The sequence below is a fragment of the Nyctereutes procyonoides genome, unplaced genomic scaffold (genome assembly GCF_905146905.1).
Source record: "Nyctereutes procyonoides isolate TBG_1078 unplaced genomic scaffold, NYPRO_anot_genome, whole genome shotgun sequence".
Taxonomy (NCBI): domain Eukaryota; kingdom Metazoa; phylum Chordata; class Mammalia; order Carnivora; family Canidae; genus Nyctereutes; species Nyctereutes procyonoides.
The window spans coordinates 11,432,743-11,446,856 of record NW_026575035.1 but is presented as its reverse complement, the minus strand read 5'-3'; the positions used below and the strand labels follow the sequence as shown (position 1 = coordinate 11,446,856).

General features: G+C 34.0%; 1 protein-coding gene across 1 annotated transcript in view; it reads left to right on the top strand.

The window, feature by feature from the left end:
• Positions 1-14,114, top strand: part of CUNH8orf34 (chromosome unknown C8orf34 homolog) — a 378,334-nt gene that overhangs the window by 108,980 nt on the left and 255,240 nt on the right. Inside the window, 1 exon segment of the mRNA XM_055318190.1 lies at positions 430-458. Within this exon segment, the coding sequence (XP_055174165.1) occupies positions 430-458 (29 nt within the window).

Sequence of the window (14,114 nt, the reverse complement as noted above, 5' to 3'; positions counted from 1 at the left end):
AATGATCTCCAGCCACTATTCTGCTATAAATTCTATCCCTCTAGGAGTCTAAATCAGTTCTTAAGAAGGAACAAAATTATAACAGGCTAAGCCTTATTTGATTGTCATTATAACATAATGACAACATCTTTACACTTGTCTTTGAATATTTGTTCTTCATTTAACAATCTACCAGCAGTATGGTACTTGTTTTGTTTCTGTTGCACATTTACGTTGTTTCAGCAGTTCATGCTGTTATAGTTGGCTTAACTTCCTTATTTGTGTTGTTAGTAGAAAGGATGTACCACATTATTTTGAAGCACTAATAAAAGGCAAAAGCAAAATGGAAAACATACTAGTTTTACAAATAGAACTTTTGTTTTTGTTTCTGACATTGTATTATTAAAGGCTTTTTCTAAAACTTTTTTATACATCTCTTTTGAATCCCAGGTATTGCACTTTCAGATGAACTTGATAAGGTAAGTTGAAAAGAAAATGTAGAATTGACATTTTAATTCATTGTCTAAATGAAAGACTTTCTGATATACAGAGTGTTCAAATCTGATTGATTTGGTGCTAACTTCTTAAAACTTTCAGTTATATGCTTTGATTTTTTTTTATGAAAGCTATTGCATGAAATATATATATACCTACTCTCTGGAGTCAAGAGTTTTAGAATTTGGTTAGAGAAAACGGAATCACTGTAATCACTGAATCACTGTACAAAAAAAAAAGGAAAACTAATAATATTATTTAAAGTATTTTTTTCTATATATGATGATGAAGATGATGTTATGGAAGACACTTGTACTTTTCTATAGCTATCCTTTGGAAACCTAAGTCAGTAAGTTTTTGTATTGTTTTGTTTTTAATTTTCAAGATGCAAAGAGAATATGATGGTTACTTCACCAGGGTGATAGTTGTGAAGTGGTGAAAAGTGATAGAATTAGGAATATATTTTAACAGTAGTGTCAGTAGAACTTGTTAAATGTATCCAATTTGGGAAGTTGTAGAAGTCAGTCAATGATGATTCCTAGGTTTGGGAGATGAGCAGCTAGGTAAACTGTAGTGCCATTTATCAAAACTGGAAAAACTGGAGTGAAAGCAAATTAGGCAGATTACAGTAACATTAAATGTTGTCTTTTGGCTTGCTTATTTTTAGTTGTCTATTAAGCATATTTATATGAGCAGTTACTCATGAGAATTTAGTTATACACTTAGGAGTCATTGGGATAGAAGTTCTCGGTATTTATTTATTGATTGGTTGATTGATTGATTGTCTCAAGGACCCCTTTATACTCCTATGACAGAGGCTTTGGTTTGTGTAGATTATATCTTCTATATTTACCATGTAAGAAATTAAGACTTCTAAAAACTGTAAACTTTTCACCTAAAAAATAGCAGTGATAAAACCATTATATTATAGATAACATGTTTTTTAATTAAAATACTTTATTTGCCAAAACAAGGTATTTGTGAGAACATTACATTATTTACATTTCCGAGAGTCTATTTAATGTCTGGCTTAATTGGAAACTTCTGAATTTTTGAAACTACTTCTGTACTTAATGTGTTATTTCACCCCCCCAAAAAAATCTGACATCAGATATGTAGTTGGAAAAGGGCAAAGCACCTTGAAATAGCCATTAATATTGTGAATGTTGACGCAAATATCTCTCTAAACAGAAGACATATTACAATTGGCTTAGTGGCTAGATACATAGAAAGAAAATGATAGAAAGTATTGTACAAGAAAAAATGGGATTCTATAAATCATTACATTTTAAAATAATAAACTATAATGTAATAATTGTATTATTTCTACAAAAACAATAAGGTTAGTATTCTTCTATTCCAAATAGGATTATACCTTTTGAATTTTGTACCATAAAAATACATTTCTGTATTAAGTAAAATTTATCAATATACTTTTAAGCATAAAATAAGCCATCATAATACTTAAAATTAATTTATATCGGTACTATGTGCAAAACTAGATCTTGACTAGATCTTGGCTACAAACAATAGCAACTAGAACAAGTGGCAGATGTAGTCTTTTGGCTTTGTCCTGCTTTTCTAGTCTTCGTCCTCTGTGTGTCCATCATTGTCTTTTCCCCAGCTGGCCTCCTTCTTACACCATGACCTTCCTTACAACTTGCAGAAATTTCATAATCGCTGCTCCTGCATTTATATTCTGTGTTCACTTTATGTACAAAGGCCTCATCATCTCTATTTCTAGATTCAGTTGCTCCTTCCAATATATTCTGCAAAGCCCTGACTGCCCTAATCATAAATTAGCTTGTGTGATTCTACTTGGCCCTATTCTTTCTTTCTTCTGGGTGCTAACTAGCAATGGGGTTAATGTCTACACCATCTTGGTGAGCTAAAGAATATACTAATTGTTCTTTGAACTGAAAATAGATTTTACCCTCACCCTCAGTGGATGCCATGATACTTGGTTAGTATCATCCTCAGGATCCTTACCCCCAAACCCTCTTTCTTCCAAGTACTTGCTGAGAGGAGTTTCTCTAATTAAACTGCAGACATTGCTAATTTTCATTTACTTACCTGACATTCCTATTTTTGAAGACTTTATGGAAATTGCTGAAATTATTGCACATTTATTATTTTTAATTTTTATTGAGAAGATGTCAACAATTGTCATAAATAAACTTTTATTTAAAAAATAGTTATGACAGTGCAAAGAAATTGTTCCCATTCCCATATTAAATTTTTTAAGAGTACCAGATAATAAAAGGCAAACACAGGCTGCCAGAGACATAGCCACTATTCTTTGCCTTCCTGGAAAGCAGCCTTGGTGGAGGAGAGAGTTGGCCTTATGGCGCTCTCTGCTGACCATGAAGCTCACAGTCCTGTATTTTTCTTGGTAAGAAAATGTGAATCTCAGATATATCAAAAAAAACCCAAAAAAACAAAAAAACAAAAAAACAAAAAACAGCAACAACTAAACAATGATTTACAACTTGTGTTACCTGACCCCTATGTCTTTAATGTAATAATAAAAATCAATTAAGTGTTTTCCTTTTAATCCTCCGTTAACAATTTTGGGGGTTTGCTGAAGATCATTTTTCTTATCCTCTATAAAGTACTTATTATTTACTATCCTATTCCAATTATATTCAATTGTAATTTCTTTGAAATAATTTTTTCCTTGTGGTTTTTAAAGTTAGTTTGTGAATCCTGATAAAGGTAGTAAGAATGATTAATTTTACTTAAAATGGAAACAAAATAAAACAGAGGCTAATGTTAGTTTTAAGACTTTTATTTTTAGTTGTGGGAATTCTGTTTCTTATTCATTGCCCTTCCTCTCTCCTTAGCCACTGTATTGGTTTTCTTTTGCTGCTGTAACAAATTAAAATAATGCCAACTTATTGTCTTAGGGTTTTATAGTTTAGAAGTTCAACATGACTCTCCCTGGACTTAAATCAAGGTATTATAGGGTTGCATTCCTTCCTAAAGTTCTAGGGGAAATCTCTTTCCTTGCCTTGTCTAGCTCTTAGAGGCTGCCCTATTCCTCGGTGCATGGCCTTTTTTCTATATCTTCAAAACCAGCAGTATCTCCTCTCTCGCTACCTGTGGCCAGGAAAAGCTTTCCACTTTGTATGGCATCATGTGATTAGGCTGGGGCCACCTGGCTAATCTGTATAATTGAATCTTAACATTTTTAACCTTAATCATGCTAAGTCCTTTTTGTCATTTAATGGAACATATTCACAGGCTTGGGGGTTAGGATGCAGACACTCTGAAGAAGCTTATCATTTTTGCCTCTCAGCCACTATTCAGGTTCAGATAGTATGACCTTTCATATCTGTATCTAATTCTTGAGACCGCTAGCATTCCAGTTCATCCTTCAAAGTGCCATATAGTAGACATGGCCGGTTCTTGCTCAGCTTCTGTTCGCTGGAGCAGTGTGGCCACTTCTTCAAGTGTGGTCGGGGTTGGGTGCTTATGGGCTCACTCTCTTCCTGAGGACTGCTTCAGTCCGTCCTGCCCAGGGATGCCTGGGGTGGTCCTCGGCTAGTGACCTACTGAAATAAGACCCTGACCTGTCATTTACATTCCAGGGCTCCTTCTGACGTCAGTCTGTGAGGAGACTTTACCTGAACCCATATATTTGCCTAGTTTCTTCCCCTGTCTTCTGCTTCCTTTACTCTCTTCCAGGTTCACTTGAGAGACCCTAGGAATATATCACTTGATAGAGCCTCTGGTTCTAGGGAGACTTAGAGAATCCTGCTAAAAATTTTCCATGACTCCCCTGCTCCTTACCAAATTAAGTCCAGATTTCTAACACTAGAATAAACAGTCTCCATTTTGTCACTCAAATCTATATTTTATGCTCTGCTTCCTTCTTTTTCTCTATTCAGAGTCTGTTTTGTGTTCAACAAGGAATAGTGTAAGGCAGCTAGACCACAGTACTTCTAAGTCATATTTTTTTTTGTTTTTTTTCCACATTTTTGCTCATTGTCATCCCCTCACCTCTCTCGAACTTTTCCATTTTTCAAGCTCCAACCTTTCCCTGATCACTCTTGCAGAAAGTGATCTCACCTCCTCTGAGTTCTTAGAAGATGTAGCAACCACATCACAAATGACACTTCTTGTCTCATATTATGGAAATTTTTGCTCACTGCTTGAAGAAACTGCCTGATATTTTGGAAAAATCCACAGAGTAAACCTTGGATTGAACCTTGGCTCCTGCCATTTACTAATTATGTGGACTTCAGAAAGTTATTTATAGATGCTGAGCTTTAGTTTCCTTCTCTGTGAAATGTTGTGGATTTAGTAACTATTGAAAATAACATCAGTTGCTCTCCCACTCAAAAATAATTTTAGGCAGATTGCTAAAATATCTAAAATATAAAACATATAAAAGGAATGTTTGGGAAAATCAAAGATAACAGGCATAGGAATTATATGAGTCCCCTGCACAAAATGCAGTTTGAGGCTCAATATCATCATTCTAGTTGAGCCACAGTTGAACTTTTTGTCACGTGGTATCATCACCACTGACAACATCATAGCAAACCAGTTGTTCACAGGAAAACTAACTATTCTTCCTACTGAATCTTAAGAAAAATATCCCCCATTTATCTTCATGAAGTAGATACATATAATGTATCAATAATATCCTTAAAACTATTTATGCTTTATTTATGCTATGTTCACCAAAGGCTATCAACAGAGTACAAAAATAACTTCTAGATTATGAGGAATATTTGCAAATAATATATATATGATAAGAGGCTGATATCCAGAATATATATAGAACTCCTGCAATTCAACAATAAAACAATTTACCTGATTTCAAAAAAAAAAAACTTGAATAGACATTTCTCCAAAGATGATGTACAAATGGCCAGCAAGCATATGAAAAAATCCCCATATCACTCATCATTGGAGATATGTAAATCAAAACCACCATGAGATACCATCTCAAACCCTTAGGATGACTACTATCAGAAAACCCCCAGAAAATAATAAGCGTTGGTGAGGATGTAGAGAAATCGGAACCTTTGCAGTTCTTAAAAACATTAAAGATAAAATTACCAGATGATCCAGCAGTCCTATTTCTAGGTATATATCCAAAAGAATTGAAAGCAGGATCTCTGAGAGTTATTTGCACATATTTTAGCCTTATTCACAATTGTGAAAAGGTAAAAGCAACCAAGAGTCCACTGATGGATAAACAAAATGTGATGTACATGTGATGGAGTATTATTCAATCTTAAACAGGAAGGAAGTCTTGCCAGGTGCTAGAACATGGATAAACCTTGAGGACATTATACAAAATGAAAAAAAGTCACAGAGAGATATAGACTATGTAATTCCAGTTATATGAGTTATATAAAATAGGATAATAGAAACAGAAAGTAAAATGGTAGTTGCCAGGAACCGGGAGGAGTGGGACGTGGGAGTTTTTTAATGGGTATAGGGCTTCAGTTTCACAAGATGAAAGAGGTCCACTCAACACTGGTTTGCACAGCATCATGAATGTACTTAACATTACTGAATTGTATACTTAAAAATGGTTTGAGATAGTACATTTGTTTTACTATAATTTAAAACAATATACTCTTACAATAAATAAGATCATTAGTTTCATAGGAGTTCCTTGAATAATGTCTGCTGACCTAGGCAGATATCATAACCCAAAAGCTAAGGTTGGTTGGAACAATTCCACAGAAGTCTAAATAGTGAAGTATAGGACAGAGCTCCCTGGTGTTCTGGTGTAAGTAAAAGATACATTTTAGAGTATTTAGCATTATAGACAGTTTGCATATCTTTTAGACAAATCACCATTTAGACATCTCATTTTACTAACTTTGTTAGCTATTGAATGACAGCTTGAGTTTCTAGGCCTTGAATTTTTAAATAGGTGTAATAATAATAATGGATGTAATAATAATGAACTATTTAGTGCATACTATATTCTAGACTTTGGGATAAACATTTCTTATAGATTATACTATTTTATCCTAATGAAAAAAATATATTTGTTAAGAACTTACTGCATGCCAGGCAGTGTTCTAAATTATATACCTGCAGTATCTTAAATATATACTAATATCCTATGAAATTAGATACTATTATTCCCATTTGACAAATGACAAAATTGGGATGCAGAGAGGTTAACAAACTTACCAGAGGTTATATTACTGAAAATAGAGGTGGGACACAGACTCAGGCACATTAACCTCACAGACCATTTTCTGAATTATGTCATGTATATGATATAGTTACTGTTAGTTATCAGACTGATAGATGAAAAAAATCAGAGCTCTTAGGGTTCTATAAGTTCCCCCTTCATCCCACAGTAATTGGATGAACTGGAAATCAAATCCAGATAGTTTATACTCCAAAGTGTGTACTCATAGTCTCTTCAGTGGATTATTCCAGTGCAGTTCCTATTACAGGTGCCTGGTGCAGAATAATCACTTAATTAATAATTACTATCTTTATTAGAAATTCTTTATTCACAGTGCTTACTAAGTCTACACAAAGCTTTTGGGAAATAATTGTGTAATAGCTGGAACTAAATATGTTCCAGTTTTGTGGCCTTTTACCATACTTCCTACCATCAAGACATTCTCTTTGAGTTATTTTATTATATTAAGAACTCTAATTCTAGTATGATAGAAATCTAGGAAGGGAGATAGGATAGTGTTCATGTTCTCAAATAATGTTTCAACATGTAAGTTAAGTATACGTGAGACCATCCAAAAGACTAACTAGGTGCATAATAATGGATAATATTTATTAAGCATATAGAATATAACAGGTACTATGCCAGGTGCCTTAAGTACATGTTCTTTTTTTTTAAGATTTTATTTACTTATTAATGAGAAATACAGAAGCATAGATAGGAGAAGCAGGCTCCATGCAAGGAGCCTGATATGGGACTCGATCCCAGGACTCCGAGATCACGCCCTGAGATGAAGGCAGATGCTCAACCGCTGAGCTACCCAGGTGTCCCTTAAGTACATGTTCTTATTAACATTCACAAAAGCCCTATAAGAAAGTTCTTATATCATTTCTACACATAATACAGTTGAAACCCATGGAGTTTGGTAACTTGTGTAATTTTACAGATACAGATAAAATACTGTAGAATTCAGGTTTGAATATGAATTTAACTCCAAAACCCTTTTTTCTTAAATACTATATTATTTTGCCTCACTAAGAAGTAAGAAGCTCCAAGAGAGACTATTTTTTTTATTATTTCAGACTGCTTATATGATACAAGTAACATTGAAATCTGGTACAGACATAATATGCTATGGGCTTTCTAGCTACCTGATGATTGCCTTCACTAAGCATACCAACGGAAGGACTAAAAACTTAACTCCTTTAAAGATAAGATATTTTTTCACTACACATATTTGTTTTGTTACTGACTTTCCATTTCTATTCATTTCTCCCCAAGCAAACAAATCTGGATTGTATTCCGCACGTGTGTGTGTGTGTATATGTGTGTGTGTGTGTGTATGTGTGAATATGTGTATGTGCTGGCATGTGTATAGTTATTTGGAGAATGGTTTTGGGATTTAGGGCATACTTACATTCTTATGATCCTTTGTCTTGTTTCTGTGTTACAGAATCTCTTGCCCACCCACATGTGACCACCTGCATGTGTATCATATATTTTTGGCAGTAGAGGAAAATCCATAAAACTGCTTAATATCTTGTGTTGGTCATATGTTTGATCTGTAACAAGAAGTAGTCTTAATATTAAGGGAGACTACCAGTATGATTATTGTTCGTGTTTTGTCTTAAAAACCTGTCTCTCAAAAATGAGATGTGAAAGTGACAATCAAGGAAAAATATTTGCAGTTTACATCACAGGTAAAGCTAAATAAAGCTTAATAGAACAGAGGATAAAAGGCCTAAATTCCACTAAAAATGAACCATATAAATTGCTCACAGAAAAAACATGAAAAATGTTTCTTAATCATATGAAAAGATACTAGACTTCATTCAGAATAGGAGAAATCAAAAGTAAACACTACTGCTTACCTATCAGATTTTTAAAAATCCCCAAGTTAATTAAAATACCTTGTTGGTGAGACCGTGAGGAAACAGGCACTTTCAGACATTGCTGGTGAGAATGCAAAATAGTATAAACACAATGGAGGAAAAATTTTCAACATTTAAAAAACTTCATGTGCTGTACTTTTTGATCAAATGATCCTGTTTCCTTGACTGTATTCCAAAGACACACTGGCAAAAATATGAAAAGACCTATGCGTGAGATTATAACTTGTCATGATACTGTAATAGCAAAATTAAATATTTTAATAGCAAAACAGCTAAATGCTCACTAAAAGAAAAATACTGGATACATTATAGTACATCCACACAATAGAATATTATATAGCTGTAAAAATGAAACAATATCTCTCTAGAGACTTCATTTTTTTGGATGATCACAGCTTTGTTTTTTTAATTTTTATTTTTTTTAAATTTTTGTGTATATATATATGTATATATATATTTTTTAAGATTTTATTTATTTACTCATGAGAGACACAGAAAGGCAGAGACACAGGCAGAGGGAAAAACAGGTTCCACGCAGGGAGCCTGATGTGGGACTCAATCCAGGGTCTCCAGGATCGCGCCCTGGGCTGAAGGCGGTGCTAAACTGCTGAGTCACCCAGGCTGCCCCAATTTTTGTATATTTTTTTAATTGGAGTTTGATTTGCCAACATGTAGTATAACACACAGTGCTCATCCCGTCAAGTGCCCCCCTCTGTGCCCATCACCCTGTCATCCCATCCCCTTGCCCACCTCCCCTTCCATTACCCCTTGTTCATTTCCCAGAGTTAGGAGTCTCTATAGAGACTTCAGAACCAGAATTTTTGGCATGAGGAAAGGAAACACAGATGTAGGACCAGTATTAAGTAAAAATTCTATAAATCTGTTGTGAAGAGGAAGCATCATTAAGAACTCATATTTTTAAATGAAAAAGGCAAGAAGAGGAAATATGTTTGTAAGTGCGCTACCATTTATCTGAGTAAGTGTAAGAAAATATAGATACATATTTATTTATATTAAAACCAAAATAACAAGAGCAAAATCTGTTATACTGTGAAACACACACACAGCTGTTTTTTTTTAATTTATTTATTTATTTATTTATTTATTTATTTATTTATTTATTTATTTATTTATTTATGATAGTCACAGATAGAGAGAGAGAGAGAGAGAGAGAGAGAGAGGCAGAGACATAGGCAGAGGGAGAAGCAGGCTCCATGCACCGGGAGCCCGACGTGGGATCCGATTCCGGGTCTCCAGGATCGCGCCCTGGGCCAAAGGCAGGCGCTAAACTGCTGCGCCACCCAGGGATCCCTTTTTTTTTTTTTTTTTTTTTTAAAGTTACCTATAGAAAGGTGTAGAGAGAGAGGATAGGGATAGAGGCTTGATTTCTTAGAACTGCGAATATATATGCATTTGGGACCATTTAAATATATAATTTTAAAACAAAATCTAAAACAGTAATTTCTAATAATCAAAAGCAAAATGAAACAAATCAGCACAACTGTGTTCCAGGTTGATGGTGTAAACACACTGAGATAAAATACTCCCAGTTATTATAAACACAGTGACTTGATTGTTATCTGTTCCCTAAGGACAGAAGGAACAGCAGTAAACTTTTAAATTGTTTTTGGCAATTGTATCATTGATGGATAGTGTTGGCATTACTATAAAGAGATTATTGTCTATGCATTGTGTGATATAGTGAAGAAGTAATTATGTTGATATCCTTAAGAACCAGAATTTTTGGCATTGGGAAAGGAAATACAGGTGTAGGACCAATATTAAGTAAAAATCCTATAATTCTGTTTTGAAGAGGAAGCATCATTAAGAACTCATATTTTTTTGATGAATCACTAAATTCTACACCAGAAACTAGTATTACACTGTATGTTAATTTAAGTGGAATTTAATAACAACTTTTTGAAAAAGGAAAAAGAACTATTTTTTTAATTTTTAAAAATAAAATGCGCTCCCCACTGGCACTGAGCACAACTGGAAAACAGATACTATTTTCTGAATATCATTCTCTATTTCTTTTTAAAGATTTTATTCATTTATTTATGAGAGACACACAGAGAAAAAGAGAGAGAGAGGCAGAGACACAGGCAGAGGGAGAAGCAGGCTCTATGCAGGGAGCCCGACGTGGGACTTGATCCTGGGTCTTCAGGATCATGCCCTGGGCTGAAGGTGGCGCTAAACCGCTGAGTCACCTGGGCTGCCCAATATCATTCTCTATTAAAAGGAACTCTTAATTTCTCTTTGGAGAAATGACTGAATCTAGGGCTGCAGCTAATAAAGTATGCATTGTGCCTGGATTATCTTTTAGTGTCAGGAAGTAACGATGCAATCAAAGAATGATGGAATGTTTTGAAAAGACATAGGAGCCTATTTGTAGGAGCTCCTTCTAGGAACTTTTTAAAGCCTAAAAGTAACGATACTAGTATATATATAGTCCATCCAATAAAATAGTAATCCATAAGCCATTCTGATATACATGCATACACACACAAATGGAGGTGAAAGGGAGACTCATTCTCACAGTAGAGTACCAACAAATAAATTTAGAAGGAACTCTGAAATTAGGAAATCACAAATTGGCAACCATCATAGTAATTGATGCAGGGAAGGGTCAGCAAACAATGTTAAAATTAGTAGGTGAAATTTTGATGAATTAGACCTTATTTACATAGAGACAGAGTTACTCTCCAGAAGATACTTAATAATTAACAAGGAAGAAGTAGCAGCTTTACAATGAAGAAACATGGAAGACACCACCTTGACCACCTGGCAAGGTTAATATCACTAGTGATAAGAAAAATCAGCATTATATGCCTTTTGATAGGAAAGGAATACATCACTTCTGTGTCATTTTTGCCAAAAATGCATGACTTGACTATAATCTTAGGATACATTGGAAAAAGACAAATTGAGGGGCCCCCAAAAATAATTGACCCACATGTTAAAAAAACGTAAAGGTCATAAATGTCAAATACTAAAAACTGTTCTACATTAAAGGAGATTAATCAACAACAAGAACATGACAATTGAGTGCCATATATGATCCAGGATTCTCTATTGCCATCAGCAACTTTATTCAAATAATTGAGGAAATTTAAAAAAGGTTGATATACTGTGTTGTATTTATGTTATTTACTGGTTTTGATAATTATACTGGAGCCACAAAAGAAAATGTCCTTCTTTTTAGGAAATATACCCTAAAGTGGCTAGAGGTAAGGAGTATCATATTTGCAACTTACCTTTAAATGGTTCTAGGGAAATTTTATGTATAAATATAAAGAAGAAAGAATATGATACAGCAAAATATTAACCAACAATGTTGACATTATTACATTAACAACATTTGGGTAATTTGGACAAAAGGCATACAGAAATTCCTTTTTTTCTTTTCTCAGTTTTTTGTAAGCCTGAATTATGTCAAAATAAAATATTTAAAACATACATATTTCTTGGATCTGTCTACTGTCTACTGTCCCCCAAATAACAAGTATACCCAGTGTCCATAATCTAGTCTTAAAATGTATTTACCACTAAAATGAATCGACACCCCTTGAAATAATGACTGATTCTGAGATGGAAGCAAAATGAACCTAAAATAACCTCTCATGCCAGAAAGCAAGAACATGTGAAAGACCACTTGTCTGTGTTAAAGAGCTCAGGAGCCAACTTTAAATAGTCTCCCACTAGAAAGAGTTGAGAAAATTTGAACATGAATAATAATTGCAATCCATTGAATAATTGTAACATTTTAAAATTGTTATGTTCATCCAAAAACTAATAATCTTTGAAGTATGTTTGGAGGTCAAAGTTACTACTTTTAAAAACTGATAAAAGAAAAGGGAAAGAATCAAACATTTAATCTGCCTTTCCTATACAAATTGTACTTCAGAGTAACTAAATATTTGAATAAAGTTTCTCTTTACAGAAGTTTTCCAAGAAACAAATGAATATGGTCTTATAAAACTAGACAGTCACTTTGGCAGTCTCTAGTGAATCAATAGATCTAAGCAATACTTATCAATGCTGCAAACATCAGAAAAGAAGAGTCAACAGGATATTATGTGCCTCCAGCTGGAACTATAGTCATCCCCCCTTACCTGTAGAGGATACATTCCAAAACCCCAGGGGAGGCCTGAAACTATGGATAGTATGAAACCCTATATATTCTGTTTTTCCTACATGCACATGTGTTACAGAGTTTAATTTATAAATTATGCAAAGAGATTAACAATAATAAATAAACAGCAATATAATAAAAGTTATGTGACTCTGGTCTCTCTCAAAATATTTTATTTTACTGTACTCACCCTTCTTGTGATGATGAGAGATGTTAAAATGCCTATGTGATGAGAGAAGTGAGATGAATGATGTAGGCATCGTGACATGATGTAAGGCTACTGTTGATGTTATGATGATATGTCAGAAGGATCAATTACTTCTGGATGTAGTTGACTGCGGGTAACTAAAACCACAGATAAGGGTTGGGGGGTGGCTAGTGTATAATCATTCTTTCCAAAGCCATACTGGGAGCAACAGCAACAGCAACAAAAACTTTATCCAAAACTAACTAGTAATTTACAGCAATTACAAGGGGCAGAGGGACCTTTCAGGCCATATCACAGGAATGTAAAGGGAAAAATCCAGACTGTGGAAATCTCACAGGACAAACAATTTGTTTTTTTTTTTTGAACAATAGCAACAACAAAATTATGGGAGAAAAAATGAGACATAGGAGGAAAACCTGTAGATTAAAAGAGACATAAAAGTCAGTCACATCATACAAAGTCTTGTGTAGAATCTGACTTGTACAGATAACTTCCCTGAGATAATCAAGGAAATTTGAAAACTAGTAAGATATTTGTTGATATTAAAGAATACTGTGACTTTATTGTTGAAAGTGATGATGGTATTTGTTTACAAAAGCACTCTCCCTTTTTAGAGATATATACTTGGCCATTTACAAATGACATGATATAGTGAATGGGATTTGCTTTGAAATGATTTGGGCAGAGAAGGGGGGATGTGGAAGGGATGTGGATGGAGATAGGATGAAATGAGTTTATCCATGAGTTGATAATTGATGAAAATGTGTATGACTTTAAAGGGGTTTATATTGCTATTCTACTTTGTTATTAGAAAGTTCCCATAATAAAGATTAAAATGTTTTGGATCACAGGTGTGAGGGTGTGGAAGATAGTGGAGGAGAGGAGGAAAGATAATGTTGGGTCCCTATTAAGTCTAGCAAGTATGCTAAGGGCTTTTTGATGTGTTATTAAATTTAGTTTTGGGACCAGCCCAATGAAGTGGTTGTGTTTTTCCTGTTTTATCGATAAGGAAACTAAGGCTAGCATGATTAAGTGATTTGCTGAAGATCTCAGAAGTAGTACTTAGTAGAGCTAGAATAAATACTTCCCTCTGGCTTCTGGTTGTTCATCTAACTCCACATCCATGTTTTCCTTTACATTATATACCATACTCAATGAAAGGGGAAATGCTAAAATGGGTTTAATGCATTATTTTAATAACTTTATTGAGATAATAATTCATATAATAAAATGTAAACT